Source organism: Pteronotus mesoamericanus, unplaced genomic scaffold (assembly GCF_021234165.1).
Source record: "Pteronotus mesoamericanus isolate MK-2021 breed Mesoamerican mustached bat unplaced genomic scaffold, CSHL_Meso_final contig_74, whole genome shotgun sequence".
NCBI lineage: Eukaryota > Metazoa > Chordata > Mammalia > Chiroptera > Mormoopidae > Pteronotus > Pteronotus mesoamericanus.
The window spans coordinates 13377999-13396177 of record NW_026555247.1 but is presented as its reverse complement, the minus strand read 5'-3'; the positions used below and the strand labels follow the sequence as shown (position 1 = coordinate 13396177).

Here is an 18179-nt window from a genome sequence, read left to right as displayed (position 1 = left end):
CCTATAAATTTAGAGCAAAGACCAGCACTCAACATACAGCAGTTTCTAAGTACATGTTGTTGAATATATACATACTTCTAGAGGTGCTTTTGGAGATGATCTGGTGGCCAAATAAAAATGCTATAACTCAGGTTAATGACATTTATTAAACCACATTCTGTATGGTCTTCTGATATAAGTAGCAAGAGTAGGGGAAAAAACTCTCTGTAAGTGGGGAAAATTTTACTACTTCCCCTAAGAACTGTTTCTACTGTGATGGTATCATTTATATATTTTGCTATTCTAAATTAATTTACAGTTAGTGATATAAATCAATAAAGTGCAACAAAAATTAATCCATATTGATTTATGTATACATGTATATATGCATATCTAAACACATATATGATGCCTTTTGTTAGACCATTTTCAGTGATGCATTCAGTGGGTAAACTCTTTCCCTGTATCATATTAAGCATGCAGTAAATATTTCATATCTTGAGAAATTGTTTGGAGAGACAAATGACTTTATTTTTCTATTGATAAATGCTCTATCTCCCTTCCCAATTTCCCTTCAGAAATGTACATTTCATTCACCTTTTCAATTAAAAATATTTCCTAGAGATAGTTTTCTAAAGATACATATGACTGGTGACTGCAGACAAGACTTCTTTTGCTACCTCCAAGGACAAGGGCATCTTGGTTTACATGACCAGTTCTACAGGCCTGAAGACCTCTTAAGTTTCACTTTATGAGTTACGTGCTATTTATTAGACAGTATCAAAGGACGTGACACAATTTTCAAGTTTGGCTTATTATTTAAAATCAGAAAGAATTTAAAAGAGCTTATCTAAAGTGCTCAGCCCTATTTACCTCCAAAAAAAAGATATAATCAAAGAATGCCATTAAATTGAAGAAATCTGAATATTTGTTGACTATTAAAATGTTAAATATAGTACATTATACATCTTTGATGGATATGTTGGTGATTACAAGTTGCAAGGAATACTGACCATAAAGGGCTTACTGTTGGGAGTAATGTATGTTACTATACCGTGTTACTCTGCGTCGAGATGATATTGGGGATGTGGAACCAATGGTTTGGCTTATGTGAATATCTGGACTCATCATTTGTGTCACTTGAATTTCTGGCCCTACTAAAATACTCCCACTCATCACAGGCCCCATAGAACCATCAGTCATGCTACTATTCCTCATGTCAGGCATACCAGGACTAGACAATACTCTCTCGGTATAGATTACATTTTGTGTGTTGGCTAATTCAGCAGGAACACAAATATTCCCTTGAACGTCGTAGACAGGTGTCATTACTGTTTCTGTTACTACAACATTGGGTGGAAGCTGAGGATCAAAAACAATTGTAGTGGGTTGCATACATTGATCAGCAGTAGTGTAAGTCTCAGTCACTACAATATCCCCATGGACCATGGGTTCAGGTATTGCCATTTCTGCCTGGAATTCAGCCTCTGAGAGAGTCATTCCTGAAGATTCGTTAACAAAGTAATTAGGCCCGAGCAAAGGGAGATGAGTACTGATAGGTATACAAGCTTGGTGTGAAGGAAATGGTTCAATTTCTGTGTCTAAGCAGATTTCAGCAAGAGTTCTAAATTTGGGGTCTAAATTTTCCATGTAGCTTTCATCTAAATCATCCACAATCCAGCTGCAACAACCAATCGAGCCCACAGGTGACCCTATTCCCTCATGGTCATAAATGAGCAAGCAGTCGTTTGCTGGTCGACCTTCATCTTCATCTGCATAAGCATATGCTTTCTAAAATTAGAAGAAAAATGGGAAATTAGAAGTTTATTTTCCATTAAGATAATCAGTGCCTTAGAGGCATTTGATTTAAAAAAATTTTATGGAATGAACTGAGAAATGCACTGGTTCTTTGCAGTCTTTCTAAATAACTGGAATTTTTAAAGGAGCTCACTGTGCATTCATGGTGCATAGAATTTGAATAAATGTGCATTTCTCTTATTTGAAAGCTAACGAGTGAGAATTTTTACATTTTATTCAGGTTGTGAATCAAAGATAGTGTGTTAACCTTTTGGATTTGCAGTCTTTTGTTTCTGAGGTGGTCAAAAAATAATAAAATATATTGAGTTATGTTCAAAATATTATTTAAGGGGACATACTTGATCAACTTAGAATAAAAACAAGTATAAAGTTGTTACTATCTCTAAGCTTCTGGGACTTATATCAGAATGTTCAGGCCTGTTTTATGTGGACCGAGTGAAAAGAACTTGGTATCTCTGGAGTTCGGTTAACAGGAGGAGGGCACCTGTGATTTCAAACGATTTTTTCGGACAGACCCTTTAAATGAAATCTTATGTAGGAACCCAACAAGAAGAATTGATGAAAGTGCAATATCTCTGTTTGAAGGGCTGGGGTGGGAGCAGAGACCCGCCGTTCTTTTCCGCTTTCTCTTACCGCCTATGGCCCTTGGTGGGTTCCATGAAATCCCATAGGCCCCGCCCAGCACCATCTGAATCGCCTGATATAATCTGACCAGAATGCAACTTCAAATCCAACTATCCTTTTTATACTACATCATGCTGCTTCCCCTCTGGTCTGTACCAGAACCTAAATTCTACCATTAGAATCTTTTAGGTCTTAAAGTCAATTATTTATGGGATTGGGGTTGCCTTACAACTTTGCTATTTAATATTTTAAATGACAGTGTGGTGAGAGGAGAATCCTCTAGCATGGGGCGCGAGTTGGCTGCTGGGGTGGGTGGAACTGGTGTAAACAGCGACAGGGAAGAAGCATTGGCTTTGCTCTTCAGAGGCTTCTGGAAGATGGAGAGGCTGTGTCTCACAACTTCTGAATCTAGGGCCATTTTTAAAGTGCAGAGCTAAAATGTTTGGGGAAGGGTGACCTCAGTGCCCATGGAGAAAGGATAATACATTTGGCTTTTGTTTGTCCTATAAAGCACCAGTTGTAACCATTAAAAAAAAATGCCTAGTACAATTCGATATTAATGGTAAAGCTCCTTGAATATTCACGAGATTTTTATGAATGATTTGTTAAATAGCATTTCTATGACATTTCTAAGATACAGTTTGTTCCCATTTGTGAAATGTGCATCGTAGTATCGATCATACATAATCAATACTATTCATGCACAGCCTGCAATAGTATTTGTAACTACCAATTTTAAGATAGAGCTGATAATTAGAATAGCACCTTAGCATTTGTTGTTGTTGTTGTTGTTGTTGTTAAGGACAGTGGTGAAATTGATGTATTATCATATGGGAAGTAAAACAGGCTAATTGAAATATGAGACAAAATGGACAGCTAAGTAAGTGAAATAAACATACTAAATAGGAATTCAGGAGAGAATTTATTTATCCTTTAGGCTACCCGCTAGGCCAATTCAGTGCCCATGGGGTTTTCCGTTTGCAACACTCATAGACTCCTGATCCCTTTGCTAATTGAGGGACACTCGGTGGTTGGGGCACTGGATAGAGGTTAGGAGACCTGTGTTCTAGGCCCTGGTCTATCACCAAGTCGGGCCGATGCTCTGTTCTTGAGTTACCACTGTCTTTCTTCCCCAATCCTGGCTTTTAATTTATTTTTTTCCTTTCTATTGGAGGCACCTGTAGAGCAGGAAGGATATCATAAAGAGAGGACAAAAATACACACTTTTGTGTTCTTGATCAGGAGCTTGCTGCTTTCTGGTTGCTACAGGAAATAAAGTGGGAAAACCACAGGAAACACACGATAGAAGAGTGGAAAAAGGGAAGGAGAGAATGATGAGAGATGCTAAATGTGAAATGCTTCACCGCATTGGCTTCTGTATTTTAAGGAGTGACATTTTTGTTTTTTTATTCTGGATTGGGATGAGGTTAAGAATAACTGAACATTTCAGAAGAGCCCACTGCCACTGTTATTACTATTACTATTACTATTGCTCAGTCGCAAGACTACCCTGTGTATAACAGTGCAAGGGAATTACCTCAGAGAAATAGCTGTCCAAGAACGCCATGTTCACGCCGGTGTCTACATAATCCCTCTGGGTTCCCAGCGTCGAACTCCTCCTCCTCAGTGTTCCCACTGTTCCCCCAGCCGCCAAGCTAGCCGCCGTCCCCAGGCCTGTGTTGAGTTCCACTCCTGAGACGCCCCCTTCCACCGTTCCTCCGCCCGCATAGGTGTTAGTGTAGATTTCTGTAAAGAGAGGGTGGTCATGCCTCAATGTTTGCGTTGCCGGCGTTGCTTATCCAAGTAAACCACTGCCAGCTGCTGTCTGCAGCACACAGCGAGCACCGCACAGCAGCAAGCAGGTCGTGGAACGCTAGGCACCGAGCGATTTGAATCACAGCTCCCGTGTCCAGGTTTGCGGATAAGAGTGAATACAGAGGCCACCTGACTTGGCCTTCTCCCATTTGCACAAACTTTGTCCTTTGAGACTTACAGGTGTAGAACTAGCCAGAAGAGGGGCTCCTGTGCCTGCACCAGTTCCCTCCAATGCTGCCTCTGGCAAGCGCCCCCGGTCTGTCTGAGAAGGTTCGCTCCCATTCCAGAAACTCCCAGCTACATGTTTGTGGAAACTGGGACTCACAGTCCTCATTCGCCCCCGTGCTGGATGGAGAGCTGGCTTTTATAGGATCGTTCAGGCTCTTTAGGTCCCAAAGTGTCTTGCTTGGGATACTAAGGAACCGTTTTGGAGAATTCCCATGTCTGCTCTACAACTGGGCAATTTTTCTACTTTGTTCAATCCTTGCCTGATAGCTGGGTATTTTTCAGTAGCGTTAGGTGTGCGTGGGCCTGGTAAGTTAGGACAGTATAAGGCTGAGAAGGCAAATGCATGTGTGAACCAGGCATTATTGTATTTCATATTTTCTGATATATACTCATATATACATATCTCACATATATAATATAATGTGCGTATATAATATATACTATAAATAATATACATATGATATGCATATGTGTATATATTTGTTTACTCCTTTCAGCAACACTTTGTGGTAGGTGCTATCATAAACTTAATTTTAATGATAAGAAAATTGAAGCCCAGAGAGGTGTTTTACCCTGGGATCTACTTGTTGGAGGCAGAGCTAGGAATCATACCCTCGCATTCTGGTTCTAAAGTTTACCATTTTCATTGCTATACCATAACTTCACTGTGTGTAGTTTAAGACAGAAAAATAAGGTGGCCACTTCTAACATGTAACTTACACTCATATACTATCATACAAGAAGATCAACAGACATGCTTTTTTTTTTTAAGGTACTTATACATGAGGTTTATCTGGTTAAATAATCTTGCAAATTTTAAAAAGAAAAACAGATTTTGGCATCCACTGACCGGAGGAATCCATACGATCTTGGGTATTAGAAGCTGTAATTGGCACACATATATTTGACACGTCCTGAAAAGAAGATATATTAAAAATAAGTGGTGTATATAAATACTGAAAATTGACATCTTTTTATTTTTGTGCTGTATAATTGCCAAGACATGCTTGATTTCCATGGAAACCCCATGCTTCTCTGGAAAAGTAACATTACACTCACCCTGTCCTCGGGATGGGCCCCTTCTATTCCCCAGGACTGAATCACTCCTTCTCCCCCCTCTGGCACAGGAGCAAACCTTGTCCCCAGGCCTTCTGGCTGTCTTCGTTTGCAGCAACATATGAGTAGCAACAGTGGCGCTACTGCCGAAGAAAGTGAAAAGGAAGAGTTAACACATAACGCTCAATTTAGGAAGTCATTCAGTGTATTATTTTTGGGAAAGTGTGACATTATATTTAGAACCACAGGGATAAATGCAAGTGTAAGGAAGCATCAGTTTTTCCCTGAAGGATTGAGTATATATACCCATGTTTATAAATACAAAACCAGCATATCACATAGACTTTTAGAGCTGGAATGAATGGAGCTGGAGATCATGTAATCCGGGTTCTTGATTGACAGGTTAGGAAAGTAAGGTCCTATCTTTCCTCTAGTCCAAGATTCCTGAACTGGTTGGTGGTAGACTCAGGGTTCAAATCAAATTTTATGATTCCTAGTTCCTCATAAATGCATGCTCATTAATATATGTGTATTTATTCACATATAATCATTGGTGTATATATATGTACTTGTAGGTGTATATGCGTGTACACACATGAATAAATATGTATTTACCTCCATAGATATGTGTTTATGTTCAGGTACTTGGATATATGTATACATTGACCATCTCTGTTGATATTGATACATTTTCTATACCCACATGGAAACTGGTATACACAAACGCATGTGACCAAACACCATATACATACATATAAGTTAAACACATGGTCAATACATGTTAACAAGAGAATTGGATACAGGATTCAGTTGTTGAACCTAGAGACAGACCTTTCCTTCAACCCTTCATATATATACCCATAAAAGGAATCAACCAAATATTACCCACTAAGCTTAATTGAGCTATTTCTATTTATTGAGACTTTGTCTATAAAATATAATGGAAAAATTCACCTCAATTCTATACTTTAGTTCATAAACACAAACACTTAAGTTTTCTGAGATTTTAGAAATGAATGTTTTTAGTACATACCAAATATAGTTGCTGCATGCATACTCTTGTTTGGAGCTAACATCAAAAGTCTTCATTTGAGGCCATTTGTGTTAGGACCCCTTCCCCTAGCATTACTCTGCTCCTCACCCTCCATAACTGACCCTGGGATTCTTTGTTGAGAACAAGTGAATTTGTCTTCAAAAGTATTCCCCTCCTATGCTACAATCAATGGAACAACTCTCGTGCTTTCTTTGCCTGGTTCTGGAAGAGTCATGAAAATTTGAATGCTAACCTGCTGGAAATGGCAGCTAATTCTGGGTTTCAATCCTTAAACTGTGTGTTTGCTTCACCAGAGGGTTTAAACATGGTGAAACTTGGGTCTCAGCTTGAATACTCCTGTCTGGGCACAAGTGATTTTTAAAGACTTCCAAGTAATTCTAATGCGCAGCTAGGGTTAAGAACTACTGGCTTAAAGGTAAGTGAACACCTCTGCTCAGTTACTGTAGAGTCAGGTCCTGGGAATATGTCTCAGAAGTCATTATGAGATTCACTCATGATCCTTGGATAGCCTTGAAAACTCAGCTCATTTTAAGAAAGAAAGCCTGCCCCAAAGTCAGTTGTTATTTCTTAATACCTCAAAAACGAGAATGCTTTAGTTTGTGTTCAACCATCAAAACATTCATAATATAATAGTTTGAAGAACTTAGTCATTTTTAATTTTAGAATCCAGTTTTTGATCTCCACAAAATCTGTGTTGCAAGGCCCACTTACAACACATGAAGCATTTATCCTTTAAGGATCTAGATGTTTTTAAAAATGGTATAGGGAGAGGAGGACCCTTTTTGAAACTTTTGCTTAGTGACTTCACCATGCCTGTGGCTGCGGTCCTAGTTTAGGCGCTCATCCAGAGCCCAGAAGCTAATTCTCTTCTTTATCCTCTTACCCCTGCTTCCTGCAACACCAGAGTGATGAGGCCACCTGCGTTCACAAGCCCTCAGTGACTCTCATTGCCTGTAGACCGAAGCCCAGAAGGTTGGGCCGATCACAAACATTTCTGCATGATGGCTCCCAGCCTACCTGTTAGCTTCTCCACTTCCTGAGTGTGCTGTGCCCTTGCACCCCTACTTGTTGATGTGTGTATTGTTCCTTTGTCCTGGATTGCAGATCAGATCCCTCCCACCCCCACCCCATCCCCAACACACACCATCCTCCTTCTAAGAAAATTCTCAGCTTTTTAGGGCCTGGCTCAAAGCCACTTCCACCAGAAAGATTTCCCCAACCTTCCCACTTGGACTTAATTACTTCTGCCTCTCTACTCTTAAAGCATTCTGCTGAATTTTTCATTGTAAAATATATTTTATGCTCTGCAATATTATACTTAGGATTTGCATGTGTTTCCCATCTTTACCACCCTTACTAATCTTAGACCTTTTTTAGTTATCATTATTGAACAAGTACATGCCCTTACCAGTCCCATTGTTTATTTCCAGATTTCCGCAAAAATTGCCAGAGACACCAAAAAGAAATGGCCAAATGGACATAGCTTCCTAGTAAGCCTTGGTCACACTCTTATTTTGGAGAACTGTTGAAAAGAGGGATTTAACCCAGTACTTACAAAGCAGTAGTAAGAGGCCCAGAATGATCAGGCCAATCCCTGCTGGTCCGAGACCAACATTTGAACCCTTAATTCGGTCTTCAGGGACAGGCCCATATATGTCATGGATAACTGAGCTGCTGTCCCCAGTGGAGATGGCTGGGGTACTAGCGTGCAAGCACATGTGGTTGTTGTCACAATCGCAGGCACCTAACATGACTATCTGCGGTAGTTCACATGCCCTGTTGTAGCTGTCCGTCACCAGGATTGGAATTTGGTAAGTACCAGCAAATAAAGGCTGCTCAGCCGTCAGGATTGCAGAGGTTGCTGAAAGGGAAGCGAGGAAAGAGAAGAGAAAATCACTTGGGGGTGACCCCTCCTAATACTCAAGACTAACTTAGGGCCTTAGTCACAGAGCTCCCTGTACTTATATATAAAAAAGAAACTTTTAAAATGGATCGTTCAAGACTTCTTTCTGTTGGATTGTTATTTCTACAAAGAGGACTGGACCTTGCAGCTTATTTCTAGAGCAATGATACATGGCCTATGATATAAACTCAATAAATATTTGTTCTATAAGTGAAGAGTATTGAGCTGAAAGGAAATATTGGAAGTCTTCTATTTAGGATTACAATTTACAAATATCCTCCCTAAGATTGCTGTTTATATCTTAATTCAAAATTGTTGCCCTTTATTTAAAATTACTTCAATAGCTATAATTTTTCCTAATCTTTGTGCTATTATTGACTATTGATTTTTTTAATAGGAACTGTTGCTTAAATATTGGTTGAAATTTACTTATCAACTGAAGCAAGTTTAAAGGTGATTAAATTTAACACCTAAATCATGAATAGTAATTGATTGATCCTTAACACTCAATAATAATAATAATAATTACTGTTTATTACTTTCAGTTGCTGTATGATAAACCAGCTAGTTCTACCAAAATGTAACCTGGGCACAAAGTAAGAATCAAATAAAGCAGTGGCACAACATGTGAGGAGAAAATTTATTTTGTTCTTCAACACCCTCATTAAAACAGGGCTCTCAGAATGTTATCTCAAGTGTCATTCTATATATTTTTTACTGGCAAATCTATAATATCATTTGAATGTCTTTACCAACCTTTGTGTTGAACATTTTTTCTTATATTTGTTACTCATAATACTTAGGATCTGAATGAAGAAAAAGTGGCTAGCAATTATTATTTCAGAATGGGCTATTGGACTTTATAGGGAAAGGTGAATTCAGAGTTGTCTTGATTTTAATAGAATTGCATTAATGTGTTTAGCTTTAAAAATATATATTTTATTGCCCTGCTGGTGTGGCTCAGTGGATTGAGCACCTGCCTGTGAACCAAAGGGTCACTGGTTCGATTCCCAGTCAGGGCATATGCCTGGGTTGTGGGCCAGGTCCCCAGTAGGGGGCACGTGAGAGGCAACTACACATCGATGTTTCTCTCCCTCTCTTTCCTTCTGTCTAAAAATAAGTAAATAAAATATTAAAAAATATATTTTATTGATTATGCTATTATAGTTGTCCTGATTTGTCCACCTTTACCATCTTCCACCCAACACCCCCTACTCCCTCAAGTGATCCCCACACCATTGTTCATGTTCATGGGTCATGCGTACAAGTTCTTTGGCTACTCCATTTTGTATACTCTACTTTACATCCCCTTAGCTATTCTGTAACTATTTGTACCACTTAATCGCCTCAAGAAAGAATAAAGTGGTTTTGTAGAAAAGAGCTAAAAGGTTTTATGGTGAAATTATTTCATTTTTTGACTAAGTCCTTAGTGGTGGCATTATTTTCCAACATTATTTTATGGTTTTTCCTTCCTGTGAATGGAGAAGCTTGGTGGCCTCAGAAAGGTGGGAAGTATTTCCTCTCACCTTGGGCTCTGCAGTATGACCCCCATTTCACCCCTGCCCCCCGCCCCCACAAAGTCTTTCCTATCTTCCCAAGTGAATGTGAGATTAGGGAGCTGTCTTAGCTCAAATGAGGTCTTTTCACAGCATTTCACTTTCTAATATACATTTAACATTTCAGGAAAGATAACTTGAAGTATATTAAATATTATCGTGCCTGAAATTTACTCCCAGTCTTTACCAATGCCTTTATTTTTATATAGCAATAGCACAAACACACATATACTCTGGGATCTTTGTACTTTACATACCTCAGTTTATGCATTCCTTTGTATCTAAATGCTTCACATAATTTAATTTTAATGCGGCATAGTACTACATCTTAATAATATGAACCACAGATGCCTAACTTTTCTTCTAATATTGCCCAATTTAGATTTAAATTTTTACCCTTAAATATAAGTTTGGTCTCCTATCTCTTTATAAAAACAATTTCATTGATCGTATGTTCTTCTAAGTAACTAGAAAATGTGTACATGTAAATCTATAGCATACCTGAATTTCAGAGACATTTAAGTGACTTGCCTGAAGTAATTTAGGGTAGGGAATTATGACATCTGGTGAGTTTGTTGAGGGTTTTGTTTATTTCAAACTGAGCAAATATTTGTGTAGTACTCTACCTATATAAAATGATGTGTAAACTGATATTTATATACCACTATTATTTGTAAATACAATATTGATAAAACATTTTTACTTTTATTTCAGTTCAAAATTTTTCCAAATAACCTGTGTGTATATGAAAAATTATTTTCACTTAATATGAATATGGCTAGAATAATGGAAAGAGAAAATATTACATGACTTGACTAATTACTTGGTAATTGCTTTTGCTCTTGGTCTTTAAAATATGAACAAATTTGTCTTCTACTTACCATTTATTGATCTGATATCCCACAAGTCAGCTGTCCCTGGTGGCTGATCAACGACACAAAAGGTAAAAGGAGACCCATAGGAATGATGGTTAATGTCTCTCGCAGATATAAGGATTGATGGAGAGGCAATGCAGATGGTGTCGCTTTCAGCAAAAATGACTGGACAGTAATCACTGACATCAGGAACTTCGATACATACGGTTCCTGTAGCTGTTTTCCCAGAGCCATCTGGAATGGTAAAGCATTAGCAGTATTGGGGTAAATGGTGTCAGGGAGAAATTTCTTTATCCGCTGATGATGTCACAGCAGACAGAAGCAACCTGAACGACTCCTGACTTGGTGCGTGAAAGGTTCCTGCCTAGTTCAACAACCTGAAGCCACTCTTGCCTTTGCTGACAACATTCCAGTCACACTGGCTTCTTTTTGAACAAACTTCTTCCTAACTCAAGACTCTTTTTCATCCTATTCACTCTTCCTAAAATGTTTTTCACCTCCATTTTATTCTGCTAACTGCTACTCATCCTAAAATGTGAAATTAGATGTCCTTACTCAGAGAAGGGTTACTGCTTCCCATTCCTACCCAGTCACCATAGATGAGACCTCCAGACCAGCTGAGAACCTTCCATTTCAGGATGCTCATTGATTCCTGTGTTGTTGAAATAACCACAACTGAAATTAAATAATTGTATCTACCCTTTCTATTTTGTCTATTTTAACTCTATCCATGAAATGCTATTTCTCTCCAAAAAGACACTTACGAAAACAAGTATGAAAATGTTAGATTTTTTCCCCCTAACCTCTTTGGAGCAAATTTTGGGTGAGTATAGTTTGTTGGAAAGGGCAAAGGACCAAGAAGTAGTAGGCTGAGTTTTAGTCCACCTTTCTACTTTATGTTCTGTTACAATGAATAAATAATTAATTTGTTTTTAACTTGCAAAAGGTCTTAGTTTTATCATTTGTAAACTAGAACATTATCATCTCTTGGGTATTTTACTAGGACATTTTTGGAGAAATTAATAAACTTTTTTATAGATGACTTTTGCATGCCTAACTAGTGGAGCCACTTAGTTAATCAAAAGCTAATAAACTGGAAGCCTATCCATATCCTATATGGTTATGTACACTGTGTTCTTAATACCCGGTTCAGCATTGGACTTTCTAGACTTAGGCTCTCATGAGACAGATATCAGATCATCCCACAGTTTGCTTTCTGTGTCATTCTCTGGTCCTCCACAATGAGATACCACCTCACACCTGTCAGAATGCCTGTCAACAGTAAATCAACAAACAAGTGTTGGTGGGGATGTGAAGAAAAGAGAACCATGATTTCTTTTATAATCTTACGCTGTCCATTTAGCTTTCTCTTTCTTTCCTACCGTAAAGCTCTATTAGGTACGTATTAGGTACATACCATCTATTAGGTATGTATCTAGGACATTTATTTTCCCCTGTCTTTCCTGGTTACCGACCTTTTCTGTTGTTTTGTTCTGAGATAACTGGTTTCCTAGGCAGTGCTCCAGAGAATCATTAACTGTTGATAAACAAATTTCTGTTGCTACTTACCAAGAGGAAGTCCTAGTCCATTTTCCCATTTGAAAAGCATCTTGGTTACTAGTTAATTCAGTGCACCTGTGCTTTTGACTTTTAACTTGGATCTTATATTTGGAATAACCTTGTGCTTCTTAGTTCTTAACATCTTACTTTGGACAACATGTCTAATTAAGCAACATTTGCACAGGCCTCTCAGTGCAGCACAAGTTTAGTGACTCTAAAATAACTGCTCTTTGGGACACTGCCTTTCCTGAGGTCATCCCCAGATGAACTCTGTGCACATCTTGTAGCACTTAGTTTAAGTAAACATTCCTAACATATTCTACAGGCTGCATTAGCCATCTCCAGAGGTAAAGCCATAAACAGAAAGTGAATTTTATTTATATATTTAAAATTTTATGCTTTAAACTGTAAGTCATGTACAATTCTTTTTTAGAAGTAGGTGAAATATATTATAACCAATATAAATTACGGTTGTAAGTGAACTGAATTCAGTTCTTAGTCTAAGGTATTTGGAACTTTGTATAAGCCTTGCAGATACCACTGAATGATATTTTATTTGACTAAATCTACTGTCAACATTAGAATATTTATATTTAATGGAATAATAATTTTGTTAAAATATTGAAAATACATTTTCTTACCATCTACAGCCAAGATCTCTGCTGTGTATATCCCATTGATAATATATTTTGACTTCTTATCAAATTCCCTAGAAAATTGTATCTCACCAGTTCTTGAGTCAACTTTTAACCAGCTGCCGGCATCATGTCCTACAATATATCTGTTTTTAAATAAATAAATTCATCATTTGCTTATGTGAAAGATAATAATCTTAGTCACATACAGTATATTAAACTTATATATGATTTTTGCATACTTTACAGTAATAATTGCTTTGGATTATAAAATGTATATATATCAATAAAAGTCTAGTATTGAACACATTAATATATAGGTTCATAACCAAGTTTAAAAATTATGCAATTTTTACTCTTCTAGCTCTTTATAAAATAAAATGTACAATAAAATGTTAATAAAATATAAATCTATTTCATGTCTGTTTATTATGTCCTAACAATATCAAGGGAATAGCCTTTATTCACTTCACATGGATGTACTTACTTGTTCTTCAGTTTTATGTATATTGGCTTTAGAGAGCCTTGTTGTTGGCCTTTTAGGGATTGTGGTGTCATCTACTCTATTTGTGTATATGGGTTTTATGACATACATGGTTTCAAAGTGCTTGGATGAAGGCCTTGTGTCTGTACCAGACATAATTTTAAGTGCTGAAGGCAGTTATCTGACATGTACTTTTCCTCTATCCCATGTTACTATTAATGTAATTTATAGGTCAATACACTCTTCACTCCAAAAATATTGGGCATAAGAAAAGAGACAAGGAAAGGATATATAAAATACTTGTATATTTCACCATAATTATTTTTCAGAATATCTTATATAGGCCTAATTCATATAAAATGTATATACCTAGTGCCCCTAATTCTTATCTTTCTATTTTTTAATTCTGACTCTCTACATTATCTTTAGCTTCTCTTATTATCCTTTTTCTTTCCTTCAGGTAAGTAGAAGGTTGAAATTAGACCCAAAGCTACAGATAACACAGGTTTTACAAAACAAGCTGTGATTCATCTTTTACGATGACTTATAGTTTACAACCTGGCTTTATCAGCCCAGGGTCAGGGTGGTACAACTGGCCACAAGAGATCAAAGAGACTCACAGAATAATTAAAGGTTACTCTGATCTTATAATTGTTCCCTGGATGCAATTACTCTCAGAACCAGTTGGAGCCCTTACAGCCTTTAAAACACTTTTAACATTCTCAGAAAATGTCAATGACACCGTAGTCTTCTAGAACAATGACAAATGAACAGGAAAAGCAAAACCCCAAAAATATTTCAACGCACATACACTAGCATGTGCTCCATGAATTAGCACTGGGGAGAACTGTGCTTTATCATTCAAACGCGAGCAAAGGATTTGTAGTACCTGACATTTGTTGCAGGATTTCCTGTGTCCAAATCTACAGCTGTATATGTGCCAAGAATATAATTCTTTGAGGAATCTCCTCTTACTCCTTCTCGCACACGGAAAGTCATAGAATTTGGATCAAACTTGGGCCCTTCTCTCACATTAATAACCTGAATTATTACAGGGATTGAATGCATTCGGAATTGAGAGGCAACTGAGTGGTGAAATTCAGCTTGGTTTTTGACTCCAATACCAAGATGAACATTAGGCATTTGTTCATAATCCAGCATCTGAAATGACAGAAAGACTGAAACATTAATGAACTCTCTTTTAACAGGATAAGAAGTCATGATAAGAATATAACACACCAGAATAAAGTTCAGGAGCCATGAAATTCAGATTTTAAATTGACAACATTTTATTTATTACCGCATGAGGTATTTTAGACATGTTAATCCCTTTATTATTTTTTTTTAGCATAATGAGGCATATAGGTAATTCAGGCCTGTGAATTTAAATTGGTCTCAAATTTGGAATTTTACACTTCTTCTATAAAAACCTTAGAATGGAAGATGATCTATCTTTCCAAGTGAGGTGTTAATGAAGAATAAAAAAATAAACTTAGAATGAAATTTAAAAATATCCACAACTATTAAATGAATATATGGGCCCTGCTATCCGTTGTTAAATTACATCTGAGAATTTCTGAAAGTATAATCAGCAGAATACAGGAGCCAATATATATATATGATGTAATTGAACATATAAATTAAAAAATATAGTGCAAATGACTTCTAAAGGAGACTTTATGATTATTGTAGTCAGTCCTAAACTATGATACAGTTGTGCTGGATATGGTGGACAAGAAGATTCCTTCATAGGGCCCGTTTAAATAAGTAAATACCATACCCAAAGAAAACTCCCTTTGAAATGGATTCCCTGGATCAAAGGTGAATAGGATCTTTTGATCCATAATGATTGATGTGGTGCCATGAAAAGTTACAAGTGAAAAAGCAGTTATAACAAAGGAACTGCTGAGCAGTATCTGTTTAGAAGTTTCTGGAAGCTAATGTAAGCATCATTTGCAACACATATACCAACAACAGTGGTCAAGCTGTGTGTGCCATCAACAAGATCCTGAGATAAATCTCTGCTTTTTGTGGAAGTTCTGTGATATCATGAACACTTTCTTAGGTTTAAGTCACATTCTTCACAAGTGCTGGCTCAACGTGACTCACTTAAATATTAGCTAAAACCACTGAGGTTTGGGATTTTGATTGCTTTTGTACATCTGTTCTCCTCCCTGGTCCACATATAGCTCAGAGCTGGATATGAATTACAAACTGAAAAATAGATTTTCAATTGGAAGGGATTCCTCTCCTACAGCCCAATTTTTATTTTTTGGAATTCTGTGCTATATTCAAATAAATGAAAAAGCTGAGATTTTTCTGTTCTTATAGCTATATCTTTAAGGGTTTTCTTATGTACACACACGAGTGATTTTTTTTTTTGTTATAATAGTTCTCTCCCTATTAAATAGAGTGTGGGGAAATATATAAATGTGTTGGAAGTTGTATCAATGATAGACATTCACAGAATGTAGGCACAAGGAAGACAAATGGCAAATAAAGTCAGAAAGTCCTCATTCATTCTTTGCAACTGGGGCCTTTTATCAAAAGGGTTCACTGATTGTGCCCAGGGCTCAGGGTGGTGCAGAGAGCAATAAAAACGCCTGTTTACAACTGAGTCTCCGCTTTGAGCTAGAATAGGCCTGAGAAACTCAGTTTCTGCAGGTTAAGGCCTGACGGACAAGTAATCCTGCATTATATCTTTTGTAATACCTGCATTACAAAAGATATGCAGGTATGTGTTAGAAAAGTAAGGGGGTCAACCTCCAGCGCTCTACAGCGAGGCTCTGGACGGGGCTCAGAGTGAAGGAGATCCTCTCCAGAAACAGAATTGGCTTCTGGCGAGTTCTTTGCTTCTGTAAATTTTAATATAGAAAATAAGCTATAAAATGATCACATCCAAGTTTGTTTGTTTGTTTGTTTATGGGTCTAATTTAGTATGACACTGCTAATTCAGGGACCCCTGATTCATTTTAGAATTAAGTGTGAATGAGGAAGTCTCTGCATACACCCACACACACACAAACCCACCAACCCCCCCTGCAAAACAGTTTCTTTTGGTAGGGGACTGAGGAGATGGTCAAATATCTGCCAGGTATGTTTGTTCTGCTTTTTCAGAATTGAAATCTTCCTGGTACAAAGTGTCTGGAAGAGGTCAGAACGGCACACACAGTTGGGAGGGAGCTTTCAGAGGTGAACAGGTATTGTGGAGGAGGACTCTTAAGGCCCCTTTTTTCCCCTAAAGCTTGTTTCACTGGCCCTAGGTGACATTGTCAGGTGTGGAAATGGCAGTTAAGAATGACTTTGGGATCCAGCTCTGGTTGGATCATGTCTTTACCCTTTGCCAAGTTAGTTTTCCTTTTTGATTTTATTTCACTTTTTATAAAAAAGAAATTCCAATATTTTCTTCCCAGAGTTCTGATGATTAAATGAGCTAATATGCACAACACCTCTATACACACAATAGAGCCCAATAGTTGGTGTTCAGTGATTACTTAATAAACACTAATTAGAATTATTATAAAAATAGAGAACCAATACTGTTTTTTGTAAAAATTTTAATTGAGTAGCAATTTCTCTTAATGTCGAAGTGAATGTGTATATATACACACATATATTTATAATGTTTGTTAGTGTTTTAAAACACACTTATCAATAAATAACAAAAAGATGTGACTGACAGAGGTTTTTGATTTTCATAAAGATTTTGTCTTTTTAAAATACAAGTTTCTTGAGAACAGGGAACATGTCTCATTCACCTTCGTATTCCTAGCGCATCATAATTCTCGATAAATGGGAGTTAAACTAAATAATTTGTAATGCTTTCAGACTAAGAAAAAAGTTATAGAAGACTTAGTCAAAAGCTCGTGATTGAGGGTGGCATGAGTGAAAATGAAGAGGGTGTAAAAGGACATTAGCAACATCATTTCAAATGCCACATCCTAGGAAAATCACACCTGTAGTCTCTAAACACATAGTTCTTCTGGCTATGTGCTAACATATATAGTAAGGTTTTTCATTTCATTTTAATTGACTTTCCATATTATTTTGATACTTTTAAGCATATTTTCCTGCTCTCTTTAAGAGATTTGGGAAGTTATCATCCAGGAATAAAAGACAGATATTTTGTCTATACAACATCTAACACTACTTTGATCAATTATTCATGAAATTGAATTCTTAATTTTTTTTGAAATAAAGTAAGTATATCTCTAAAAAATTTTGGCTGTCACAGAAGGCACACCATAAGTCATAGATTGTGATTGCCTGAATTATTAATTCTGAAATTTTGTGTGTTCATTGGAATGAGAAGTGTAAAAAGTATAAATTTTTTTCCATAATTTTGATGACCACCTCATAAATTAGTACACCATATACTTTCAGTGCCAATGGTTGTACTTCGTGGTAGTACTAATGCTTTAATTGCTCCAGCTGACTTCAAAAAGAATAGAGACTCAATATGTAAATGATATGTTTGCAGTAGAAGAAGGCTAAATTGCTTCTTAATATACCGTCCAAAAACAGTTTCACTGTAACTGGAATAGATAGAAGTAGTGACAGAATTGAATAATCACAATTCACACTGTGGGCTA

General features: G+C 37.0%; 1 protein-coding gene across 1 annotated transcript in view; it reads right to left on the bottom strand.

The window, feature by feature from the left end:
- Positions 1-1002: 1002 nt before the first annotated feature.
- DSG4 (desmoglein 4) overlaps positions 1003-18179 on the bottom strand; it is a 50061-nt gene continuing 32884 nt past the window's right edge. Inside the window, exons 10-17 of the mRNA XM_054583810.1 lie at positions 14477-14748; positions 13110-13249; positions 10915-11142; positions 8130-8435; positions 5524-5663; positions 5315-5378; positions 3959-4167; positions 1003-1770 (exon numbers count right to left, since the gene is read on the bottom strand). Coding sequence (XP_054439785.1) covers positions 1003-1770; positions 3959-4167; positions 5315-5378; positions 5524-5663; positions 8130-8435; positions 10915-11142; positions 13110-13249; positions 14477-14748 — 2127 coding nt within the window. The remainder of the gene's footprint in view (positions 1771-3958; positions 4168-5314; positions 5379-5523; positions 5664-8129; positions 8436-10914; positions 11143-13109; positions 13250-14476; positions 14749-18179) is intronic.